This window comes from Cyanistes caeruleus, chromosome 15, assembly GCF_971803275.1.
Source record: "Cyanistes caeruleus chromosome 15, bCyaCae1.hap1.1, whole genome shotgun sequence".
NCBI classification, from domain to species: Eukaryota; Metazoa; Chordata; class Aves; order Passeriformes; family Paridae; genus Cyanistes; species Cyanistes caeruleus.
Window position 1 is genome coordinate 11,427,922 of NC_141715.1, and position 27,215 is coordinate 11,455,136.

Consider the following 27,215-nt stretch of genomic DNA (forward strand, 5'->3'; position numbering starts at 1 on the left):
CTAAAATAGGTCTGACTCCCTCATTCAAATCACTCTCTAAACCAATGTCCTTGGTGTCATTTTGCACTTTTCAGCATTGGCCAGATGACTTCTTTCTTATTGTAGTGCTTCTGAATTAAAATGCAAATTCGCCAACAGGAACACGTGCAATTATATGCACAACAGAATACTCCAGAAATTACTGTTTCCCTCAGTAGAATGTAGAGGTATTTTACATTTTAAAATCAACATTTCTTCTTTTGTCTCAACACACATTTTATGCAACAAGATTAAGAATATGGAAAGTAGATGAGAATAACACACTTGAAAAGAAGAAGCCCTCAAACTCTGTGTGGCTCTGACACAGATACCTGTGTCACCAACTCACCTGCTTCTAACAATGTTGCAAACTTTGAAAGACGTGCTCATGAAACCATAGCTGTTGCTTCCCATCAGAAAATCCTCAACAATCTCTCTACTAAAAGATATGAGAAGTCATGAGTAAGAAATGGGGAATATTCAAATGGGGAATATTCTGGAAAGTGAATTCTCTGGAAACAGGAGGCAGCAGCTGTCAGGTCACAAGCTCACACAGAAGGGTAGGGGAGCAAAGGCAGGTGACCTTCAGAAGGAGAGTATGTCAGAACCTCAAAGTAAAATCCAACTCTCTCTTTTTTACAAAGGTTAGTTGAGGGTTAGCAAGAACAAATGAAGAACCTGAACCTTATTTTACAGTACTTAATTCCTCCTGTATACCTCCCAATTTATAAATTAACAGGTGACCAGAGAGGAAAAGATGGAATTTCTCAAAACAGGAACAGATCCACATTCAACACTGAATAAAATTCTCATCTCCAAAATGTCCAGATAGAATAAAATATGAGGGCAGAAAGGTAACCCAGTTGATATGGCCAGTAAGATCAATTAATACATAGATATTTCAGACAAAATTGAGATCTCTCTCCGTACTCTCATCACATCATGAATCAGTTATACATTGCTCACAGCAACAAAATGATGGCACTAATTTGAGATTATTTTGTTAAACTTCATTCACTTCTTTAACTCTTGGTTCACTTGACTTCCTCTCATAAAAATTAAAAGGAGAAGAAACAAAGCACTTTTCTGACTACTAAACATCAGCTAAGAAAAACTAACAACATGAAAGATAATGGCTTCTGCTCTAAAATGAGTATTTCATAGTTTTCAGACTCCAATGTTTTCATTCTTATCTCAACTGAAAACATTTCCACTGAGATATTATGCAAATGAAGTGTGGAAATAAAGACGAAATTTTCTATCATGAGGACTATTTATGGAACAGAACCAGTCCACACTGATTCTGAGGAAGGGATTAAGACATGCAGCTGTAGTCTAGAGGAACCATCCATCACTAAGAGCCTGCTGGTTTTATGTGAGTCACTTCACTTACACATTTTTTTTTTAACTTTTAATCCAAAGTCAATTACTGAGATATTGAAGCTTCCTTGAACCACACTTTTTCATCTAATTAAGGTCCTCTGAAATAGCACTTATTTTTTAATTGCATTGCAAATAGTAGTTTGGATTGCATGCCCAAAAAGAGAGGCGGCAATTGCTAATATGGTGCACACTTCTGTCTCTCATCATTACTATCAATCTCCAATTCATACCTGACAGATAAGAAGTAATTCCTGGGAAGCCCAGGAAGCCCAATTCCCATCAACTCCAGCATGTGTCATAAGAATGCTACACAGCTCTTAGCACCTGAAAACAACCCCACAGAGCTTAAAGCATAGAATGAAGAAAACAAGTCTGTTCTTGTTAAAAGTGACAATTTCATCAAGAGTAGAGATCTGGAATCTATACTCTAAAGTGCCAAAAGAGGTTTGGAGTGCAAGAATTATCCTGGAGATCATTAACTATGTTACACTGAAGTCTTCACGATAAATAAGCCAAGTATTTCCTTTACAGAATAACAGAATATTCTGGATTGGAAGGCACCCACAAAGATCACCAAAATCCAATTCCTGACCCTGCACAGGACATCCCAAGAGTCACTGTGTGCTTGAGAGTGTTGTCCAGACACTCCTTGAGCTCTGTCAGGCTTGGTGCTGTGACCACTTCCCTAGGGATCCTGCTCAGTGCCCAACCACCCTCTGGGTGAAGACCCCTCTCCTGATACCCAGCCTAAACCTCCCCTGCCACAGCTTCAGGCCATTCCCTCAAGTCCTGTCCATGGTCACCTGTGCCTTCCCTCAAGAGGGAGTTGCAGATTGCTTCAACCTTGTGTGGACTTCTAATGGAAATTGGCTGCAGTCTGCCAACACATCACTTGTCAGCTGCACATTGCCCTGAACAACAAGCAGGCCATCAGCTGGTTACTAAATTTAGTTTTCTCTATGCATTCTCTCTTTTTTTTTTTTTCTCTATTTTCTGTTACAAAAATAAAAACAATTCTGTTACAATTAATAAAAACATTTTCAAGAGGCTTCTTTCTAATAATGTAGGAATACATAAAGAATGAGCTGTGTTTTAGGTAAGCAGAGCATAGCCCCACTGCTGACTTATTTCCAGCATTGCTTTCTACAGAGTAAAATACATGCTTACATGAACATACAAAGCTATGCCAGCTTTTTTTACATTGTAGTTAACAGAGATAAGAGCTGGGACAGAAAATATTCAAGGAAACACATTTCTCAGCTCAGTGAAAATGCTATGGATTATAAATGTGTTGGACAGGAATAAGGCATACATGTTGTACCTTGAAAACAGAATTTGATGCTTACTTCTGAAAATGCCTAGCCATAAATAAAATTCTACATAAAATAAGGTACTCCCCAATTAAAGGACAGCTACAGTGCATAGTTCTAAGTTAAATTTTCTATTTCAAATTTTCTTATCTATGTTCCTGCACATATTCTTTCTCCATCAGAATGTAATTACTCTAAAGGCTGCTTTTAGTGTACGTGTGTATGATTCAAGTGCCCTCAAACCCAAACTGGAATTACTTTAAAAGTGCATCTGTATTTTCTGTTTGGAGGATAAGACTGTGATAGGAGCAATGCACTTTCCAATATACTTAAAGAAAAGCAGGTAAGATTCTGCTGCAGGCAACTACATTCATTTAACACATATTCATTTCAATTTTTAAAAGTACATTAACTCTAGACAATCTGCTAAAAATAACATGGCATTGTACAACTGTAAAATATTGATAGCAAAAGACTGACATATTGGTCAAACTACTTTTACATGTCCATTATTACTTGACTGAATTCCCCATTGACATTACCATTTTTCATACAACCTAAGACACATGTATAATGAAGTCCTCCCAGACACATAACACATCTTCAAGGCCACTCTGAATTGCCCTCTACCAGCATGAGAATAAGCCCAGGCTGCACTAAAGAAAAAGTCTACGTCACAGGACTTAAGCGTCTCATATTAGGAGTTTTATGAAAATATAAATAAAAGCTCTCCTCTTTGGAGAAACAGCACATAGACATCAAAGACACATTATTCTTTATTGCAAGTGTCTCTCAAGATCTGTTGTTCCCCTGTGACAAGTGTTGCAATCACACTTTCTGATCCACATTAATAACAAGATCAATAAAATTACCTTGGCCATAGAATAATAGCATGTGGAAAGCTGCTGAAGCTGAAAATTATATTCCCCCAGCAACTTGAAAGATAAATTAAATCACTGAACAACAATAAAAAAAACATAACTTTAAGATAACCCTGCAGAACTAAGGCTCAACCACTGTCTACCTAAGGATAGACTTGTACCTTTTAAAAACAATAACTCAACTGTCCTAGATACTTGTCTTGCACTCCAAATGTTCTTACATTCCCTGCTGCTGGATTTGCTTTCTTACAGGCAGTATGAATGGGTCCTCCATTAAAATTCTCAAAGCACTGGATAATCACAGTTATACAGGAGTGTTTTTCACATTCTTCCCTAATGTTCTTATCCTCTTCTTTTTTCTTGCACCGTTTTCATTCAGAAGAGAGTTTGGAAAGTGTTAGGGAAAAATTTGAAACCAGCTGTTTAAAACAACAGGGCTAACAGTACCTGGGGAAGCTGTTAACAAACAATACTACAAACACTACTCTTGGTAGTATTTAGTATGTAGTCATCCCTTCTGTGAACACAGACTATGGAACACTCAGAGAAACCTCTAACCAAAGGGTTACTGTCACTTCTTTGTAGTTAACAAAACATGCAATTGCATTAGTGATTCCCTCTGTGATACAGACAGGCAAGCACCAGGACAAAAGTTTTGTTTTAGTTTATGTTAACTATTCCACTCATTTAATTTGTTTGTCAGGCTCAAGGATTGAAAGCAGAAATATGGCTAGAGGGAACTGGGTTTCAGCTCCTGTAACCCAAGGATTTTTTATTTTTTATTTTTTTTTTACAGAACTGAGAGGAACCCTGGAACAGAGTCCGGATGAACCAATGAGGCACTAAAATTGCCTTCACAGATTATTTTATCAGTCCAGAGAATTGCATGCTGTATTGCAGCCTATTTCCTTCTCTAAGCACACACTGACATAAAGGAGCATTTATGAAGATGCAAGGGGAAAAGGGATATTATGATCAATATGCAGTTCACAAAAATTAAAAGAAACTTTAGCTACGAGGAAAAGATAGAAGGGTGCATTAGACAGGTCATAAATGGAAAAGGCAGTATTTATCTGGAGCTGGTACTCCACGATTTTAGAGTGATTACTTCTAAATATACAAATGTCCTAGCTTAATTACTACTGTATGGATGTCAGTAGTAAGTGATGACTTTCTAAATGCAGTCACTGCAGAAACTATTTCAAATCTTTTAAAATAACGAAGTTGAAGTTTATGAGTAAACACACATAAAACCACAGGTTTTACATTCTATCTGAAGACTGTTAAACTGTCAAATTGATATCTGAATGAAAACAAGTTTTAATCAAAAGAACTTATTTTGGTATATGCAGCCAAAATGAATAGCCCCCAGAGAAAGCTGCTGACAACAGATGCCTAAAGAAGGTGGCATTTCTTAAGTCAAACCTCCTCTATTGCAGCATCATGAGGAAAAGTTTCCCATTACTACAAACACTAAAAGTACCTCCAGAAAAATACCTGGGTTAAAAAACAAAACAAAACAAAAACCATCAACAAAGTAACAAACAAACAAATCCAGAACCAAAACATAAAGCAGAAAAACCCCACACAAATTTAAAAAAAACAAACACCAAAAGTAAGACAATTAAAACTTCCTCCTAGTTCCTAACCATTAATCACCTTATGCTATTGTCACACCTTAATTCAGAAAAGAAAGAGTATAGGTAAGATGGACCCAAAAATCAGAAAAAACATCACACAGAAGTAAAGAACTGCACAGTTAGAACAGCGATGGAGCACCAGCCAAAGAGACCATCCAGAAGATTGTGTGTGTCACTGTCAGGCAGATAATTTCCTGGGAGAACTGCAGCCCACAATTTTGGTTTGCAATGTAATGATAGCATAACTTCTCTCAGTAGAAGAAAGGAATACTGAATAGTAACCTACAAATTTTGAGTGATAATAACTAAAAGAATGCTACTTTTAAACGACTACCCTCACATTAATATCTTTGCAGGTCTGAACAATGAGAAAATTTGATTACGATTAATCATTATCATCATATCATATAATCATTTCATAAGAAGATATACTGGTTATTTTATTTTGCCTGTGTCCAGTTAAAGAACTATTTTTATAAATACAGTGATTTTGGAAAATTGGATTAACTATTCCAGCCAATGCTGGAACAATTGACTTAGCTAAGTTCTACCTGTTCACTTAAAACCTCGTCCTGTCTGCTGCTCTGGTTCACCTTCAGAGAAATCATTACCCTTTTCCTACTAGACAATGCTTTAGACCAAAAAAAGAGGAAGTGAAAATCTCAGAGGCAGGTGAATAATTACTGCTTTCCCAAAATTAGGTCTTAAAAAAATATTTTGAAAAGTGCTTCACAGTTGGGTGCTATAAACTGGAGAGAAGTACAATCGCTAGTATTACAAAACCTCTTTGCTGTAGCTCATTAATAATCCATCTTTGCTTAAAAGGGTATTTCCTTATGAAATTATTTTCATTTTTGCCAAGTTTTGCTCACTTAAAAAATAAGTGACTAATATCATATTTTATTTTCTCTAGATGTATTAATGCAGATGGCTTCAGGAACCAGACTGCTGTTGAGTTATATTTAGAAAACATGAGGGCAAATAGCCCAACATAGCAATTTTTTTCTGCTGGTGAATACTTTGTCTGAGACAGAAGCAATGTGGCAACTGTTCTCATCTTCATGAATAAAGATCTATGTAAATTCCAGCTGTGAATTAGCAATAAATAATTTTCAGCCCCTAGAAAAGGGGGCTGAAAGATGGGAAAAGTTTCTAAGGTCACTAACAAACCATGTTTCAATGTTTGCAATGGTGAAATTGAAGCCTTGTTGATAATGTAGCCACTTGTGCAAAGTCCTGTGTCAGCAGTGCACAGAGGTAATAAGGGAACAGCATCACTGTTCCATGGCACTTAAAATATACTAGTAGCGTTTTGGAAGCCCAGGCACATAGGAAAGAGAAGTTTCACCATCAAAGAAAAATCTCCTCTCACATAACTTAAAACTATTGGATGGGTAACAGCTATATTGCTTAAAGTCTAGGAAAGAAGCTAATTCTGTGAAATAGGATTGAGTTCAGAAGGATGGAGAGGTCTTTCTGAAACCTACATGGGTTTTTTCCAAGATTTTTGAAGTTTTCATTATATGTTAAGATAACGATAAGCAATGATTGTCATCATATTGATAAAAGCTGAGAAATTACAGCTAATGCCCATTCACAATTAAAGTAATCAAATAGCTTCATTCTCTCTCAAATTGTTTTTTTAAGTAGATGTAAGGGTAAATTGTAAGTAAAAAAGTGAGTGAAACTTCACTGCTGTGTCCCACCTTGGCCAGCTTTAGAAGGTCAACCAGTAATTTAGTACAAGAGATTTGAAATGGGTGCACTTGAAACAACAACTGGGAAACAACAGATTAATATAACATTGGTCTAACTCAAGAGAGACCTCCAAGGTTTAACATATGCTTAAATTAATTACTTTAAAGTCTTCAGACAGGATGAATTAAAACCTTATTTCTCTATCACACCACTGCTTTTTACAACAGTTCATCTAAGACTCAAGTTCTCTTAATATCAGGGGTACAGCTACACAAGCAGAGACAGAGAAAAAAAATAATCTAACATACCCCAGTAAAATTGTAAAATTCTGCCCATAAAAATATACAACTCCAGCCATTTTACTGTTGTAAATTGTAGACTTACCTGTGTTCTAAGACTACTGAAAAGTAAGTGTTGTTTGGGTTTTTTTTCCTGAATTCGTTGGTTTGGTTTGCTTGCCTTTATATACAGAAAAAAAACCCCCAGGGTGAGATAAAACTTGGCCTCCTAGAGGGAGATGTTTCCACAGTGGAAAATTTGCAAATCTGCACTACACTCCCTCTGTGAGTGGGGCTCAGCAGTGAGCTTTGGAAAAAAGTTTATCATAAAATACTGCATTTAGTGACAGCCCCACAATGTTTCTCTTGCTTTTTGTAAAAGCTTTTAGACACACTTAAAAATTAATCTTCTGGGGAATCTTTCAGATAGCATGGGAGCTGGATTACTGGTTCCAACATGAGACAAAAATTGCAGTTCATCTCCTTCAAGCAAAAGATCTTTGTCATTTTTACAAGGGGGTTATTACCACAGCTTGGTGGCTGCTACTGCAAAATAAAAAGAAACTGCAGCATTTCATAATCCATAGTTTGGAAGCTCTTATTGATACAAGAGGAAGCTCACAATACTATCAAGCAAAAGTTAAAAGCTGAAGTCAACTTTTACAAAAATTTGGTTAAGTCTTAATTTAAGCAATTATTCTGATACTATGTGATATAGTTATACAAATATTTTTTCTTCTGCTGCTGTTCATATATTACCAGTGATTTCATGTGCAAGTGGATTATTTTTCTGTTCTTTAACACATTTGTGACATTCAGCCAGCAAGACAAAGCTCTCACTCTCAAATCAACACCTTCCTCCCATTTTCCCAGAAGAAACTGGTTCAAGTTTTACTGACCTCTCAAGAATCAATGTTTCACCTTGCAGTTCAATAGTTCTATGTGGCTGAAACTGACTAATTTTGAAAATTTTTAATTTTGGTGCAAATAAAAACTTGCATGAGTGCTTGCCTGCAATGGTGGCAGTGACATGTTTCTGTATTTATAGGAAGTTCAGGCCATCACAAAAGCAGTAAATAACAAAGGTTAATACTTGCCACATCAACCAGATTAAATGATAGCTGCAGTTTTTTCCCCCAGAGAAAGATTGTTTTTCTATCTTCCCACTTGGCCTCCAGTGTACCTGGACACTGTTTAATTCAGCAGAGTTGATTATTTAAAACACCAATTATACATCGCTTTACAAATTGTTATACTGCTCTATATTCTAAATGTAATACTCTGCAGCAAGGTAAACTTTCTAAAAATAATACTAATCATATTTTTAAAAGTCTACGGAATCTGATGACTATAATCAGAACTCTTAAATTTGCAACTGAGGAATTCTGAATTTTAAATACATTAATTACTTCATATTTGCTACTCATGAGTCAGCTTTGATCTGCTAAAATAACATACAAAAGGCATTTTTCCCCCCCCTCAAGATTTTTATTTCTGCATTATATACAAAATGCTTTTGTTAGTATTTAAAAATGACATTAAGATGACACAGCAAAGTAGTGTGGGTGAGAATGTGTGGGAAGCTGATCAGAAGCACAACGAACTTCTTGGATTTTCAGAGAACAGTGGATCCCTCCAGGGAAATTTGGAAAAAATATTCTGCATAGAAACAACTCTGCTTATGTATCACATTTTATCTTTCTCTCCTAAGGTTCTTTATCACTTGGAATATTTGCTGGAAAACAGATTTTCTGTCTTGATGGTTGTCTAATCTGCTACTTTTAACTCCAGACATAATCCTGTTTATGACATTGCCATTGGTGACAATGGAAAACTCTCCCCACATCCACCTCCACACTGAGGTCACGATGATCCAAAGGACACAGTTCAGCAAAACACACACAAGCCTAACCTCAAACATATGCTTATGTCTTATGGGTGTGTGTCCTCACCAAATGAGGATGTGAAGACAGAACAAGCACAAGTCCCCTCGGGTTGTCATTATTGCTGCAGTCAGAGCCATGATCTAAGGGCAGTGCCAGATAGATTAAGGTTGATGGTCAGACATTTACACACTACAGCTTTACTGGTTTTGTTTGTAAACATGCTTACACTGATGCTTAACCATTTTACTCCATCAGCCAGAATGAAATAAGAGACTCAGGTATGTGAATAAGTAAGATCTCTTATACACACATGCAAAGGGAAGAAGCAGACACAGGCACTGCAGAGCCAGGCCAAACTGGCAGAAATTAATGAACAACAAACAGGAAGATCAAGATCAAGCAGTGGAGGAACAGATCAGCTATGGCCAGGAAAGGTTTCCACTCCAGTTAAGGTGCAATACAATGACTGCATTTCAGCTTACATGAATTACTCCAGAAAACATGTATACACATTCTTTGTTTTCAAAAAGCTTAACTCAAGAGATAATTTAAGTTAGATAACATACGAAATATTTGCTTAATAAAGTAATTTGGACATTGGTGAAAACAAGCCCTTTACATATCCAAAAGCAGTAATTTCGGTTGAAATCTCATATTCTCAATCTCTACTAAATAATTTCTGCCTTCATGAATAAACAAAACTGTTATCCAACCAGCATATTACTGAGACATAGGTATCTATCCTAAATTCCCATATGCCATATCAAAAGCTTATACACCTTTGTGTTCTCATAATACCAATGCAATTAAAAAATTAATCGAAATTTAATTCAATTCTTTAGACTTTGCACTACCACCTAGCTTACCCAAGATGATTCTGTGATTTTAAAAAGTTCATTTTTACTCATTTAACTGAAAGTAAAAAAATCATTCCAGAAAGATTTTGATGTCAAGTGATGTCTCCCATTTAACAAGAGGCAAAGCTTGGCCCTGGTAGGAACCACGTGAACCTCCTAATGCTGCCTCAGCAATGCATTTGGTGATAGCAAAAACTCAACACCAGGAGTAAAAAAAGTGTACTTTTCCTATGATTGGATTAACTGGGTTTTAAATATCACTAAATCAAAACTGCCAACAAGGTTTTATGACTTTTCAGCTAATTAAAATTACCAGTAACATCTATTCACTTCAAAAGAGCACCTATTACATTATTTTGGAGTAATTTTGGAGACTATTACCCAGTGCCACTTACTTAGTGGCTGAGACATTATAAGAATCACCTTGTATTGCATTTCAAGTCACTCAAGTGCACACAAATCTTGTGTGAAACCCGTGCAGAAATAGCCTCCATGGAAAAATCAGCATCACATTTACACATTTTAAGACTTCAAAACAAGGCTCACATGGGACCTGAGCTCACAAAAGCATTCTGCAAAGCCTGTGCACAGAGGTGGGTACTTTAACAGTGTATTTGCATGCAGCCAGTTAACTAGAATTATAGATTTCTCTGTAACTGGTCACTTATGTCACATAATAGTAGATTAATGAAAACTATATTCATTTCCAGGCATTTACACTAACAGGAATGATTATAGTTAAGGGTCCCCTGGAATTTCCATTACAAATCTATTTTTGAGGACTTATATGTCAGTCATAATAATATATTTTTAGCTGAAACTTGATATGAAAGGTCTCAGGCATGCATTATTCAGTAAATGTTCTCACACCTTTAAAAAGGCTTCTTTCAAAAATAAGAGAGTCATTTTACCTCATTTTCCTATTTGTTGTGGTTGTTGAGCATTTTACTTTAAGCAACCTAGGGTTTTCCAACCTAAGCAACCTAAATTTGCTACAAGACACAAACATTACATTGTTAATTCTATTGGATATGGATGGACTTCCTACAAGTATCTTGCATTGCAAAACACCAGTGAAAAAGAGCAATTGGACAGTAAAACAGATTGAATGGTCACGTAAGTTTTAGGAAGATTTTAGGCTGATTAAAAGGCTCCTTTGGTAATTTTGGTAATTAGAGAAACAATAATGGAATTAGCAGAAAAATGCTCCTTTTAATTTGTAAATTATGTGCATATTTGTTTAATCCCATTTCCTTATTCCCTGTATATTATCTAATAGAATAAATAATTTCCTAATAAGGAATAATGAAACAGTTACACTCCTAAATTATTTAAATTATGAATTCAATCTACTGGACCTTCAAACTATTTTTTTCCACTTGAATTTTATGCCTCCTTTGGTGCACATCCTGTTAAGCATGGATTAACATTCTTGCTCTGACACACCTGAGAGAGCCAGAAGACTATTGGGTCATCAGTCCTTGGGGAGGAAAAAAAAAATCCACAGTGCTCTACAAGTTCTTTGGAGCTGCAGGTTTGCATCTTATATACACTTACATAATGCACTTATAAAATAAACAAATAAAGATTAGACAGTGGACCATAACAATTTCTGGTCTATTGGGTGATAACTGTTATGCAAATGACAACACATTCACCCTTACTGACCAAAAGGAATTAACAGTATTCCACTACTTTCACTGCAGTTGCAGTAATTTGCCTCTTTTTTAACAATATAAATTTTTAAAGGTTCATACAGAAAATTAAAGTCTGAACACTAATTTTACTCAGTCAAGCAGAAAGAATCTCTTCCAATGATTAAAAAACAATTCAAACATCCATGGGAAAAAATTAAATCAATTTACAGTAGAAATTAGGATCAGATTTTCCAAAAGCTTCTGCATCCATGGCAGTGAATGGTTTTTAAAAAGGCTTCAATATCTTTTCCAATACTTAATTACTACATTTTAATAGCTAGTTCTCACTGAGAAATAGATCCCTTCAATTCCTTGAAAGCAATAGGAACTTCTGGCTACTTCACAGCCATATGTAATGGAAGAAGGAGAATGAGGAAGACTTTTGAAATCTAAGTCACAAGTCACCATTCTGAGACATCCCAAATATATGAATATCCACATGAATTTCTGGAAGACCTTCTCATCACAATTGGGCTTAGCATTACCTTTACTTAACTCTACATCTTATAACAACTTCTCTCCAAGGGCTGTATCTAAAAATAAACAATACTTAGAAAATTTTGCACATTAGGGCCTTTTGCCCCATCTCAATCAAAACCAACTTTTCAAGGAAACTGTGAGGAACAGTCTCAGAAAAATTTTGCATTCACAAGTTAGTGCCATTTTGATGATTTAGTTTTCCCAGTTCACAAAAATCTGTACTGCACATCTACTCAGGAAGGAACTGCTCCAGGAGAGCAGGCATGCTTTTCCTATGGAAGCCCATTCCGACAGGTTGACAATATTTAAATCTCATGCAAATACAGACAAAACCAGTGTGCTTAGGTAATGTCTAACGTAACAGAAAGTCATGGCTACACTGGTTCAAAAACATTTCCAGAGACAGAAAAGGCAAAGGACGTGTTGTCAGCCTTTCATAGGTTAATTCATGACTTGCAGAGCCTGTTTTTCTGTTCACCTGACATCCAAATGCTTCCACTCCCAAAAACCATGGGCTAACAATACATCTAGAGTGGATGATCCTTATAGCCAGGCTGCTCTGCAGCAAGGGATGCAAAACATGGCCATGGAAAAGAGACATTCAAAAGCAGTCATAAGCACACCCAATTGTGAAGGAAAATTCTGGGGTTTAATCCATTGTTGCAGAGTTGTTTGGTTAATAGAAATGCCTGTTCATTAAAGAAGAAAAGAAAGAAGAAATAGACCAAAGAGCAGACACTTGAACAAGGACTTTCTACTTCAAATAGTTGAATATTTTGAGTAATGCTTTCATTAGGGTGATTTAATATACTGCTCCTGTCCAAGGCCAAGCTTTCTGCAAATTTCTTCTACTTGTTCAAAATTTATAAAGCTGAGTTTGTCTTTCAGCACAATCACAAAGAATCAGTGATTTGTATATAGGAAAAATCAGTGGAAATACTCAGAAATGACATATTTACTGTAACAGCACACACTTGAGTTGCAAAATGCATCTCCCAGAAGGGTTGTTTTTCTTCCCACACAGTTAAATTCTTATTACATGAAAACTAACAAATGAATCCCTCTGTCAGTATTTACAGAATAAAAATTAATAGGCCTTAGCTTTGATGGAGATATGCAAAAAGAAGCTCAAGACAGACAGAAATAGCGCAGAACCCTTGTTCTTTCAAGTCCGGGGACAGGGGAAGAGCTCACACTCTCTATGTCTCATCTAGCCTGTGATAAATTACTTTGAATATGATTTACATATTCTGTATTCAGTTGCATACATGTCCATTTCCTGAATAATAAATGTCTTCTAATTTAGAACAGAACTTCTAGTTTTTATTGGGAATTAATTACACCCTTATTTGAAAAACTCATACAAAAATGTCATATGCAGTTGGTGTGATTCCAAGTCTTGGGAGGATCTTTGCCTTGTTCAACTAACAACTAATTTGAAAATACTTAGCCAGAAAATTTGCATGCCAAGATTTTTGTAGCGGAAGTGAGAGCACTGCTACTTCTGTGGCTTCAGACAGGCAAGACTGACACTGTAAATATGCCCCTATGTCACTATTCCTCCAGGGCTTGTGCTGTCCTGGCTATTATCCATTCACTGTACACAGCATCTCTGTCAAGAAATGGGAGCGGGACGGGAATCCCTGTAGAAGCACAGTTAGAGTAATTACAGTAGAGTACAAAGGCTGATTCTGTCCTGGTTTTCTTTTTGCAAACCCACAACTGACATTTGTCAATGCCTACAATTCATATGTAATTATACACAGGTACAGATAGATTGCATCCACTCATAGTAGTAAATTTGTCAATTTTAATAACTCCAGACATTTGACTGTTTTTGAAGTTATCACTTCTGAAGACAACAAGATGCCATCTTCCATGTCTTTAAAGGGGATTTACAAAAATCACCCTGTGGATGAGCACCATCCTTTGAAAGGAGGGGACTGAACCTTGATTACTTAATTCTTAAAAGCACTAGCAGAGAACTACAGCATTAACTACTAGAAATCTACTAGGAATCTGGATTACTTCTGGAAAAAAAGCATTATTACTATACAAGACTGTACTTCAACATGATTCAATACTAAAGATTCTATTATAAATCTTGCAGAGGGTTGCATGATGTATGAGGATAAAAAAGGGAGGGAGGAATAATAAGGATTTGGTCATGATGCACTGACAGGCTTGGGAGTCACTAAGGAGCACAAATACAACTATTGGAACAGCTTTAACTTGTAACAAGTTTGTAGAGTACAACATAAAAATCTTTTATTCTACTACACTGCTCATCTATAAAGATTTTATGTGACTTTCAATAGAAGAGTTATGAAATAAAGCAGCCTATAGCAGGAGCTAACAAGTGCACTTCATGTTCATTCCCACATATTAGCACCAAGACACTGCCCATAAAATATATTAAAGATATTATCTTTTTTTCTGTGGCAAGAGCCAAAACACTTCAATATTTATAGATCAAGGTTTTCTTAAAAGAAAAAAACCAAAAAAAACCCAAAAAAACCCCAAAAACCACCCCAGAAGACAATAGTTATTAATTCAGTAGTACTAATCACCTGCAATCTCTTTAAATTACTAACAACCAGCCCCTGGTCTGCAGAAGGGAGTGATCACTTTGAAAAATCATCACCAACAACCAAACAAGAAGATTTTTCTACTGGTTAAAGTCTTGCAACACTGTAACACACTGAAAGTGCAATCCAATTAACAAACCAGTTATATTGACCTTAAAGAAAAATGAGAATTATGTCACACCTCTAGAGATGTATAACATAGATACACGTAATATATATAAAAATAGACACAATCATTTATTACTTGTAAACTATCTTAAAAAAGTGGTTACAAACTCGCTGTAGTCCTGCGTATATGTTCTAGATTAATATTTTCATGCTGTGGCTACATATATTCTAGCAAAACAAGCATGAAAATTCCAATCCACATGTGGAGTATCAATTGGAAGACTTACTTTGGTCCTCAACAATAAATATTTTATTTGGATATAGAAGTTCTTATTTATTTTCATATAGTAAGCTAAGAAAGGAAAATGCCTGAATTAGAAACACGTAGTAACAAAAAAAGGAAATCCATACTAATGTAATTTAGTCAAAAATATTCTGTGATGTTATTCCAGACAGTAACTAAAGGAAAAGGTGAAACAAGGTTTTCAGTAAAAAGAAGTTCTCACTTCTAAGATATACATCACTTGCTCTGCATTCACAGAAGTCTCTGCAGACACATTTCAGTATGAGTCAGTAATGTATAAGCACAATAATTTGACAAGAGCCAAATTCAAACTGTCTGCTGAGAAATGCAGTTTTAGGTGAATGAAACATACACATTTATGACACAGAGAAACTAATAAAACCAACTGTCTTCAGCATCGGAAGTATTTAGCGAAGCACCACCTTCTCAATATTCCAATATTTCATTTTCAATTCATTTTCAGCCTTGTTCTCTCCTTTTTGTCTCTATAGAATATGTGCAGCAATATAAACAACTAGAAAGGATTAACAAAAGATATTGCTGACAGAAACCGTTTTCATTACCTCTTTCCATACCAGTGTATATAGGACAATTTTTCCTGTTTTCACTTTTCTCTATCAGGAGATAGAGAAAAATGAAACGTTTCCATGAAGTTTTGTGGTTTGGAAAGCTCCACCCTATTTCCTTACCACTTTATCCCCATTTCTTTTTATATCACAAGCCATCTCTTCCCTTTACACACATAAAGATAATTGCTGCTACTTGAGAGGCAGCAGCACAGCTCCTGTTGTTTTCATTATCTAAACCTATTCATAAGCTAAACCCTGAGCTTGTTTAATATCCCCTACTGAAAACATTTTCTCAAGAAAAAGGAGAGATTTTAAGTAAACCAGTAGTGGGCTTCCATTATCAAGAGCAACTCAGAATCAGAGGTCTACCAGCAAATTACAGCTGTGCCTGCACATTTCTGAGAATATTCTGATCTATGCATATTATAATTATTGTTTTGTGCAACTTTGACGTGACTCAAGTACAGAGGTGAACTATAATATTAAAAAAAACACAAACTTTTCTTTTTAGACCTTTGAAGCTATTAGGCTCTGCTGTGTAGAATTTGGCACACACCAAGAAATAAACATTTCCCTGATAGACAGTAACAGCTCCTTTGTTTCTCCAGCTCCCACTTGATGGAAAGATTATGCTCTCAATCAACGGTAATGGCTCCCACTAAGACAAACCAATCCATCGTCTCCTAACTCCACACACACTGCTGACTCCATGTGCCAAAACCTGCACACTAAGATAGCAAATACCTGGAATTGAATAAACAGTTCAGATTCCTCTCATCAGACACCAGTAACCCACAGTGTGTTAAAATAGTTCTGTTTAATAGTTTAATATTTAAATAGTTTATATAGTTATATTAAATATATCATTAGATTTAAGTAGTTGAAATAGTTATATTTAATTATACTTATAGCTAGATAAAAAAGCCAGATGATAGTGATACCAGATCATACAGTCACCCTAGGACACATATACAACCCATTACCTCAGAAAGTGTATATTTCCTCAGTAAAATCTGTAGCTACAGAATATTTCTCTCTCTTTTCAAGACATTCTGTACTAGAATCCCAGAATAGCCACAGAACAAGGGGGAAAAAAAAAAAAAAAAAAAAGGAAGGAAATGTTGACCTATTTAATAGGGAATAAGCCAAGCCATTGAAAACTAACACATGACCAATATCATCCATAGAAATCCCCATATCTTATCTAGATAGATCAAATGCATAACTTGTTATGCAGAATCTTCAGGGGTGTTTAGGGAAGAAAATTTACTTCTGTACTTCTTAATGAACCTGTACCAATTTTTGAAAAGAATTTATGAGGGAATAGTTGGGAGGAAAAGGAGAGAATTAGAATGGAGAATAGTCTTCATTGCTATATTTTCAAGGGGTCAATTCCAAAAATTAACTGAGAGGAAAATGTGGAAATGTGAACATTATATGAGACTCACTGCAACACAGATAATCTTACATAATACCAAATTCATTAGCCCAGGAAAACCATTTAAGTAGCCTTCAGAGATCCCCATCTTTGTTCTCCATTGTCACCTGAATAAGAGAAACCCTCAGAAAATCTATAGTATAACTAGAATAAAGGATACACTCAACAATATTGCAGGACCTGGTGGTGAGTGGAATTAGCCACAATCATTACTGTATTGCATAAAATACCTGCTGTATATTTTTTCTTTGCAGAATACAAATAAATTAGTCCAAATAGTCATGATATTTGTTGATAACCACATACACTTTAAGTTCTCACTTTTCTCATGTGCATTCAGTGTACTCCCCAGAACTGGAACAAATTATGTTCACAAGTACCAGTACTTTGAAACAATTTCTGTAAACTCAGATAAATGCTAGTTCAACTTTCTGACTACCCAAGGTAAACAGCTTACAGTTTCAGCTCTGTTACATAAAAGAAATAATTTATAAGGCACCTGCAAAGCCTAATACACTCTGAGTTCTTTATGATGCAAGTACTTATCACCTCTTTAAGAATTCCAAGTCAGCAATAATATTCTTGAACAGCCTTAACATACTTCCACTTTCTATAAGAGCAATTCTAAATTATCCTGTTCAAAAAAGTGAAAACTTCATGGTTTACCTCATGACACTGGAGTGACATAAATATTCTACCTGCAGGTTGGCACAAGGTTATATGGTAGATGCAATACATCAAGACTGAGGAAGAAATGCAATTTTGAAATAAATTAACATTAAAATTAATAGAAATTATCTCAAGCTGAATAGCCAGGATTATTTACCCTTTCCCCCGAGGCAGAAGTTTGATCCCATTAATGGTAATACATGAGTCCAGGCAATGATCTGCCTTTATCTAAAGTCAGTAGTGTTTGCCATGACTACAAACAAAGCTGCAGCAAGGCCATGCTTAGAAAAAAAATAGGTCCAGAAATTCAAAAGATGTGTCTCTTGTTTTCTCAGAAGGCTTTGCATCAGCTAGCATTCCATGTTATTCCTCCTGGCTTCTACTTCAAATTCTGGTGAATTTGCAAGCAAGAAAGCCAAGGCCTTGCATACTAAGTATTTTGTTGTTTCCCTGTATGTCTCTCTCCTCATTCATTTCAGGTTATATTCAGGATATATTAGGACTTGCTATGTTACACAGACCATTGTAAAATCAAACGTTACATGTTGCAATTAATCAATTATAATCTTGGTTTGGAATCTCTTTTGAAACTGTAAGTGAAAAAAAATTATGTAACATGATTGTCTGGGTTTAAGAAATAGGTGGCTTCTTAGAGTAAAATAAGCCCAGAGCTTAAATCCTTTAGGCAAATTAGTAGGACAAAATTGTCTATACAGTCCCTCTTCTGACTTCTGCAGATAGGCTGAAAAGACTTTTTATCAGAAAGGTCAAATATTTCATTATAAAAACACAATAAACTGACTACAGAATGCTAAAAATAATACTGCTTTATTTAGGTAGGCTGTAAGTGTCAGATCACAGTATTCTGATATGCTATCACCTTTAATTGGTGACCAAATGTCTAGAAACCATTCAAAGAAACAAAGAAAAGATTCACAGGATTTTCTACAATTTTTTCTCAAGAACATTCCAGTTCTGAAGGAATAGGAAGATATAACACTGACATGGTAGATCACAGTCCCAGCAAGGAACCCTCATCATTCCCTCACTGCCCATGGCTGTCTAAGAAATAACTCCATGTCCCCGTTTCTCCTACCCACAGTTCTCATAATGAAAAGCAAATGGTTTAAAATACAATGTACTTTTCTTCCTCTGCACTTAAAACTACTGGAGGTAGAACACTAGATAATAAGTTCAGTGATACCAAGTTTGGAACCCCCTTTTAGCCACTTTGAAATTTTCCAGAAGTAATGTTTCAGAAGGTGAAATTACTCAGGTTTCCTGGTATCTTGAAAAGGAGCAGCATCAAGCTCTCTGTCACCAATACCTCTCTGTCTCACCATAAAATCACCTGTAATGTTATCCTCAAATTAGGCCAAGGGTTTTATTTTGCATTATGAAAAAGACTCCTGTAAATCACACAGGTCATTCAGTTTGAGAATTAATGTTTGCCCGTTCATTCAGTTCAACATCTCTGAGAACCCAAGCATGACACTGAGGAATTAAATATTTTAGTAGTACAACGATATTAAAACAACTGATAACTTTCCAGGTGTTATTTTCAAATGCATTATTACAGCTACAGCAATAGCCCTAAAATAACATTTGTATTCAGAAAGTCGCTTGCTTGAAACCTCTTCAAGAATAATGGAAAGTTTGCTTCAAACAACAAACTTCCATTCAGAAAAACTTGAAAAAAATCACATTTATTTTGCATCACTTTTGCATCACATCCCACTGTTTCAGTGTCTTTTGTTGTTCTTTACAAGCCCCTCTGAGTGTTAGGCCAAATTCCGTGTCCTTAACCAATTAACATGCAAATTAAAATAAAAACTTCAAAACTTGACCCCAAACATTTCCAAATAATAAAAGTGAATGTTAGTAAAGTTTCATCTAAGTCAAGAACAGCTTATTCTAAAGTATGAATCAGACTTGTCCAATTTTCTCCACACCTCATTAGTCTCCCAGGTGATGAAAGTGAAATAGAAAAAGTGTCAGATTACTACGTTCTGAACAAGTTCTGTATTTGAGCACAGTCAGTTCTAAGTATTTGGGTAAGAGAGACAAACATCTTGGAAAAATTAAACTTCTAAAATCATCGACTCTTTCATCACCACCGAAAATAATGTCAGGCTAGGGAAAAAAAAAAAAAAAAAAAAAAAAAAAGGTGATTTTTGGAAACACACAGAAGTAAAAACCTCTTTTTTTTGTTTGTTAATGATGGAAAACGCACTGCTGTGAGAAAACGGCTTTTTTTGTTTTGTTTTTTTTTCAACAAGAACCAAAAGAACGTGAGGAAAGGCACCGCGTGTGTGTGAGGCGCGTGTGGGGGAGCGCGGCGCGGGCGGCGGGTGCGGTGCGCGCGCGCGGCCGGCAGGGGGCGCCGTTGCTCGCGGGAAGGCCGTGAGGGCGGGAGCGGCCCCGGAGCTGCCGCAGGAGCGGCCCCGCGCAGCCCCGATCGCTCCCGCCGCTCCCCGCCCCGGGATCCACCGCCGGCAAACGGGTGAGGCCGCCCCCGACCCCCCGCCGACCCCCGAGCAGCCTGGGTGTCCCGCCTCGGCGCCTCCCCGGGGCAGGAGGCTGCGCCGGGTCCCCGCACGCCCGCGGGCGCCGCTCCGCCTTGGCAGGGGCGGGGGAATCGACAGCCACCCTCTGCGAGAGCTAGCAGCCCCCAAACACTAAGTACTCACCATATTGACTTCCGAGACCATATCTATACTGGCAATGTCTATGTTCATGCCAACAGCCACTGGGGGACCTGCAAACCAACAAAATCGTCCGCAATGTGATCTCTAAGAACTTAACTCATTCTTACCAGAGTTAGCAGGGCGAACACAGCGTACACATGAAACGACGTTTAAAACATAACCAAAAAGTCAGGAGGGAGACATAAAGTGCTGCCCCCCCTCCTTCCCCCCCTCCTTCCCCCCCCCACCCCTCCTCAGCGAGGTGCCACCGCGCCCGTGGGACCCTGGGGGTGGCGGCGGGAGGCTGGCCGAGCCCGAGGCACGGCCGTGGCGGTGCTTTATGTAACAGCACACACGTGCCGGCCCCGGCCAGCCCCGCTCCGCGCCCCGCCGCGGGCCCCGCGCCCGCCACCCCCGGCCACGGCGGCCACACAACCGCAGGAAAGGGATGGGACAAGCGCGGGGGGAAAGGGCCACCCACAGCGAACACGTCCGAAATAAACAAACTAGTTCGAAGTAGGAGCACGGAGGGGGTTAAATGACATTTTTGTATCAGTTAACAGCACATCTTGTACTCGAAAATAGTAACTGTGATCACAGGCACATTAGGCTGGAAGGAACAAGCGTTGGGTGAACTTAAAAGAGATTTGCATCTCGATAAAACCAGTTAAATAAGGGTTTAATTCCAGGTTAGTAAAGTATCATCACACCCACACACACATAATGAGGGACCGATTACTGATATACAAGTAATTTAAGTGATCGCATTCCTGTGCTAAGAAAATTGAGAAACGATAGGTTTAACTTTGGATCAGCTATAGGAAATGGCAACACACACACTCCCCCAAAGCAACAGCACCCACAAACCGTTTGAAATCGCCCCCACACAAAACGCACCCAGCCCGGATATACAACCTCTCTTATGCAAAAGCAATCAAATTACCTCCAAAATCTGGCCTCAAGCGAATATCATAGCCCTTCAGCAGTCTATCCACGGTCTCTTTCACCAGTGACATATTACTAGGGTCATTGACACTAAAGAAAAAAGAAAGAATAATACTGTATTATTTCTGATTTCTCAGCCCCCAGCTGTGCATTCCTCTCAGCAGCAGCATGCACTGCAATTCAAAGTAAAGAAAAAGAGATACCTTAAACACTTACCTCTGTGCACACACCGCAGCTATTATTAAAGGGAATGACCAAATCCCAAAGTAACCCTTTTTCCGGACTCTCAGCATCCCTTTAGCTTTTGATATGATTTAGGTTTTCAGTGAAGAGGAGATCCAACTTATTCTGGCCAGTGCAGTAATTCTAATGTGAAGCGCATGCGCACGGCGTACCACAACATCAAAAGGAGCAGTGGTTGCTGCTGGAGATGGAGCAAATTTCCTTGAAAAAAAAAATTAAAGGGGAAGAAGAAAATGCATTATTTAAAAAAAAAAAAAAAAAAAAAAAAAAAGTAATCCACAGGAGGATCCAGTATATTTTTGTTGTCGTTTTTGTTATTATAGAGTATAAGTCACAGCAAGAAGAGAAGTTTTAGGAGTTGCAGGGTACAGCGGCTTTGCAACCCAGTTTGAGCGTTGGGGGGGCTGGACGGACTCGGATTAGGCACAGGGAGAATAGTTAAAAAGGAAAATGCACTGCGTACGTATGGGGGCAGGTGGGGGGAGAGAGGGGCAGTTTAACTTTTTAGTCCCTGGAAAGAACCGCCTGAAGCGAGGAGAGGTGCGGGCAGAGGAGCCGGCGCTGGCAGCGGAGGCGGGTGGTGGGGGAGGAGGGAGATGAGCGCCTACAATATTTCTCACGGAGGAAAAAAAAAAAATGATGACGAATAGTTTATTGTAAGAGGGGATTAGGCTGTTTCTTTCCTTACTGTGGTGCCAGGCGCTATTCCAGGAGCAGAGGCACTGGGAACTGAGGGGGTCGCCGGCCGCGACCGCCGGCTCCCACGGGTCAGTGTCTGGTGCCCGAGGGGCGGCCCCGAGCCCCCGCTCCCCCCGGCGCATCTTCCATCCATCGAGCGATGTTTAACCTACGGCTGCGAGCTCTTCAGGTAGAACGAAACCTGGCCACGGAGCTGGGGGAGGGGGGGGCAAGGGGAAGAAAAACGCCACCCTGAAAGGCTTTCAGTGGCCATCCAGACCCCATGTAGGTGCATAAGCCCACTTACCTTAGTGGGTAAAACACCCAAGCTCTTCAAATGCAGTGTGTGATCCAATTAATGCCTCGGAAGAAACCGGAGACGAGCGGAAAGCTGATCTGGGGATGCTTTGAGTGACATTTAAATCCTGAGCAGAAAAAAAGGTAGAAAGGAGACAGAGAGAAGGGAAAAAGCAAACCCCTGAAAAACAACAAACACAGGAGTTAAATGATTCCTCTCAAATCTGCTTTGTGCCGTCGCTCCTTTTACACCACCTCCTCCTCCTCCTCACGCACATACCCGCTCGGCCCCGTGGCTCTGTGCTGCTTCACCGAGCGGATCTGGGCGTGCACACGTCCTCGGTCGGCCCGGGCAACGCGGGGAAAGGATTGGGAACACTTCGGGCGTCAATTAACAAAAGAAATATTTAACTCGCTGCAGGAGAGTGGAGGAGCGGAAAAAACAAAAAAAACAATAAAAAAAACCACAACAAAATAAACAAAAAAAATCACAAATAAAAAAACCCAAAAAATGCCCCAAAGCGGCGGGTGGTGGGGGTGGGACAAGGGTGAAGGTGTTGCACAGAGATCGGGAGGGCTGGAGAGCCGCTCGCTCCCCGGCACGACCCGGTCCCCGGCGCGGAGCTCCTGCCCTGCCCTGCCCCACCGCCCCCGGCCGGCCACCGCCTCCCGCTCCCCAGGAAAGGCGCGATTCGCCTCGCACGGCCGGGCCGGCCCCAGCCCACACCCTGGCGCAGCCCGGCCCGGCAGCAGGAGAGCCAGGAGGGGTGCGGGGCCGGGGGATGCTCGGAGAGAAGAGGCGGCGGCGGCTCCCCGGGAAGGGCGAGGGGAGGAAGGGCTGAGGCGGGGGCGGACGGGGAGGCGGTGGAGTGAAGCCTCACCTAGGGAAGCGGCGGGGTGGGGATGGGGGGCAGCTGCCCCCGAGAGAGACGGCAGAGCTGCTAATAAACAGCCAAAGCACGAAGCAGTCGGCAGCCCCGAAAAGCAGGCAGCCATTTAATACAGACCGACAGCTACCTTGGCCGGGGCGCTCGGTAGCGGGGAAGCCCCGCGCCGAGCCCCGCAGCATCCACCTGCCGCTGGAGCGGGGCCAGGGCAGGTGCCGGCCTCCCCCCGCCGCCCACCCTGCCAGAGCCACCCTGGCACGGGTCCCAGCGGGGGGAACAGACCGGGCCCCTCTCCCTCACTCGCAGCGCCTCAAACCGCCACGCTGTGCCTTGCGGCTCAAGTAAGGAGCTGCTCGGCTTTTCCTTCCAGAAACAAAATAGCCATCCTTTGAGGGACTGGGGGCAATTCGTCAAGACATTTTCACTACCTTTTCCCGTTTGTAAAAATTGGAATTGCACAAAGTGAGAAAACACGCTATTCCCGCTGAGACAAGATTGTGTGGGTGATAAACTTCTCAACTGTGTATTCAATAGAAAAAAAAACCAAAACCAACAAAACCCAAAAACAACTCAGTAAAGAACGCTTAAGCATTTTTAAAATCAAAACACCCACGGCCCCCACCCCATTTTTCAGCTTTTCGTTCCATGGCTGATTGTACAGAGCCACTCTCCCTGTTCACCAGCGGAGGTTTCTGTTCTCACACAGCCAGGCTGTTTCCCTGCCAAACCTCTTGAAATATAGCCCTGAAAGGAAGATGGTGGATATGCTGTGCAGTGAATCATTTGACTTTAGATATAAAATAGGCACTTTTTTTTTTTTTTTTCCACTTTTTGCAATGATATAAGACAGAGATCTCAAAATAAAACACTTTAATCCTGGACTGTGAAATTCACCTGCAAGTGCTAACTTGGGACCACATCTGACACTCTTGATCTGTTACTGAGTCTCTGCTATTAATTGCCATTTACACCACAGAAATGTATCATTTACCACATCTGAATATGACGAGATATCAATGTGAACCTGATGCTGAAGGCTGGTAATATGTGGTGCTGGACTGACAGGAATTTTTGATTTACATATTAAGAAGAATTCAAGCAATGCCAAAATATTTCTGGTCTGGTGTATGTGCTGATAGTCAGAGAACACTTGTTCCAGGCCCAGAGTACCCCTGTGCCATGTATAGTGAAACCTACTCTCAGTCTGGCTATCCTAGCAAAACAGGAATAGAACATATCTCAAACAAAATCAACTAAGTGGTTATCATGGTGCATTATGTGTGGAAAATTAATATATATCCTTAGATTTTGGAAATTTAAAGGCTCTATTGAGCTGTGTTTGTGTTGACCTGCATAACTGATTACTTTTGCTGTTTAAACATGTCTATAGCAGTAATGTTGTCTTACCAACACTGTAGGCTCTGTGTGCCTATAGGGTAGGGGTTTCATCATTATATATTGACAGTGTACAAAGCCATACAACACTTTTTCTTTTACAAATGTCTTCATGCTTTGCTATACACTTTTGACAATACCACTTTTTCTCTGACCACGGGGTTGGGGTCTATCTCTGCTAGTTAAAATTTCTTATCACCTTCAAAATCTCCCATTTATTTTAAGCAACTTGTCAAAAAAATTGTTTCCCTCTTTTTCTCACTTGTGTCTGTGTGTTTGATTGAAAAGTAGAGGAAATAACTGTATTACACACACACATATTGGCAAAATGCAGAACGGTTCATGTGACATGTTTAAGGATTGCTAAGATTTTGGGTGTCTTACAATGGGCAAACAACCTGATTCCCAGCTGGATATGGCACTTCTGGTTCTAAAAATATCTCAATTAGACTACAAGTACTGTAATCTCACAGAGAAGCTAGCAAAGATGGTCCTATTTTAAACAGCAATTGCCGAGTATTTTGATTCTCAGCTTTCAAGATGGAAAAAAAAATATCCCTCAAAACTGAAATACTCCTGAAGTATGGTCCACAGTCCTTGCTGAGCAGCATGTGATACTATGCAAGAAATGGGCAATAAAGTAACATCATACTTGTTCATCTTGTCAACTCTTGACTACAGCATTATTTTCCTGTCACCACGAGTAATATCCCAGGCCATGTACTAAGAACTCTAAAAGGTTTTCAAATGGGTTGCTGTAAATGTGTTCATTATGTAAAATAAACTTTCAGATGGAGTAAGAGTTTCAAGACAGGTTCTCAAGATATCCAGTCACTCAAGTCTGTAGAGACAGAAGAGATGCTGATTGATGGTAGCCCAAGAACAGTAGCGTTGTGTCACAAATAGTGTGACTAATATATGCAAAATCCCACTTTAAAAAAATTTATTTTCACTGTGCCTCAACAGGCTGTTATGTTCTGTCAAAGTGATGTTTCCTGAATTTTTTAGCATTTGTATAATAGGCAGGAGTATCAGCAATATGCAGGTGAAAGTTGTTTCCATGTATCAGATAACATTTAATTCTCTAATTGAGAGAAGAATGTTAATAGTAAACTATTTTGATGCATCATTTCATTTTTCAAATGTAAAGCTATACATTCATGTTAAAGACAACACAATATAGTCAACTGTTGCAGAAATTTCCTGAACAAGGTTTACATATACTTTATTTTGGTCTCTTCACTTTCACTGTAGGTCTTCAGATATAGATTATCACAGTTCATGCAGCATACACCATCCCATTAGTAATCAGCATGTCAACATAAAGACATCTGTTACATCACATACATCAAAAAAAAATACTCATGCAAGTGTCTTGATTCTACTTTTCATGGGCAATGGAATTCACTTTTTCATAGCCACAGTTTTCTGGGATTCGCATCAGCTTCAGCTACTGTGTATCCAAAAGAATCCAAACTGGTAAATTTATTGACAAAAGCAATTTTGTAAGACCATCCAGTTCTACTGCTCTTAGCCCTTTATAAACATTAATTTCTCAGTATTATACAGAAAATGAGTCCAATAAGTTGCTCAGGAAACAAGTAACACTTGATACAAGCATGACTGTCACTTAACTATAAGAGAAGAGCAAATTGGAGGGGAAAATAATCTTTTCTTGGTTTGCATAATTCTGTTGAACTTTAGATGTTAGAGCTCAAATTTTTTCATTTGGTAGCTCACTACATGCTTCTTCACAGGGTTAAAGACACTATAGGTAAAACCTTACCTCAGTTCCTGATCCAGGCAGTATTTTATGAGTCAAGGACCTGCTATATCTTTAAACAAAAATCTTTGTTGTAATTTGAGATCAGTAGATCTTAAGTGTATATTGAAGAAAATCTTTTAATGTGAAATCAAATTACAGATTAAAAAAAAAAAAAAAAAAGGCAAGTAAGAGATTGTGCAGAACATCCCCAAGTGCTTTGATTGCTGACAGTTGGAAGCAACTCAGTGGGGACTGGAACAAAATACAGCACCTAGAATTACAATGGATTGAGAGCTGAAGTCCTCTTATCAAATCATGAAATCATCACAGAAAGCTGCCCTATTTCCTTCAAAGTGGTGGAATAAATTAGTTTAACAGCTATATAGATAGTGATTTTTTAATTCCTTGATTTTAGCTACATTGGCACTTAACTAAGAAATAGCAGCAGCGTCCACATCCTTTAATAGGAAGGCAGGGCAAGGCAGAATGAGTGATTGCATAGGGTGAGGATAGT

The 27,215-nt window shown here is 38.7% G+C and overlaps 1 protein-coding gene across 8 annotated transcripts in view; it reads right to left on the reverse strand.

Annotated features, from left to right (window-relative positions):
* GABRB2 (gamma-aminobutyric acid type A receptor subunit beta2) overlaps positions 1 to 23,924 on the reverse strand; it is a 136,606-nt gene extending 112,682 nt beyond the window's left edge. For 2 of the 8 annotated variants that reach the window (XM_086851277.1, XM_086851274.1), the window contains exons 1-6: positions 23,536 to 23,924; positions 22,935 to 23,069; positions 22,665 to 22,835; positions 21,653 to 21,880; positions 21,435 to 21,526; positions 20,495 to 20,562 (exon numbers count right to left, since the gene is read on the reverse strand). In XM_086851277.1, coding sequence (XP_086707403.1) covers positions 20,495 to 20,562; positions 21,435 to 21,526; positions 21,653 to 21,729 — 237 coding nt within the window. In that variant the 5' untranslated portion in view covers positions 21,730 to 21,880; positions 22,665 to 22,835; positions 22,935 to 23,069; positions 23,536 to 23,924. Of the gene's footprint in view, positions 1 to 20,494; positions 20,563 to 20,619; positions 20,859 to 21,434; positions 21,527 to 21,652; positions 21,881 to 22,664; positions 22,909 to 22,934; positions 23,308 to 23,535 lie in introns of those variants that run through there. The other 6 variants (XM_086851276.1, XM_086851273.1, XM_086851278.1 and 3 more) reach the window with 4 other exon arrangements.
* Positions 23,925 to 27,215: the final 3,291 nt, after the last annotated feature.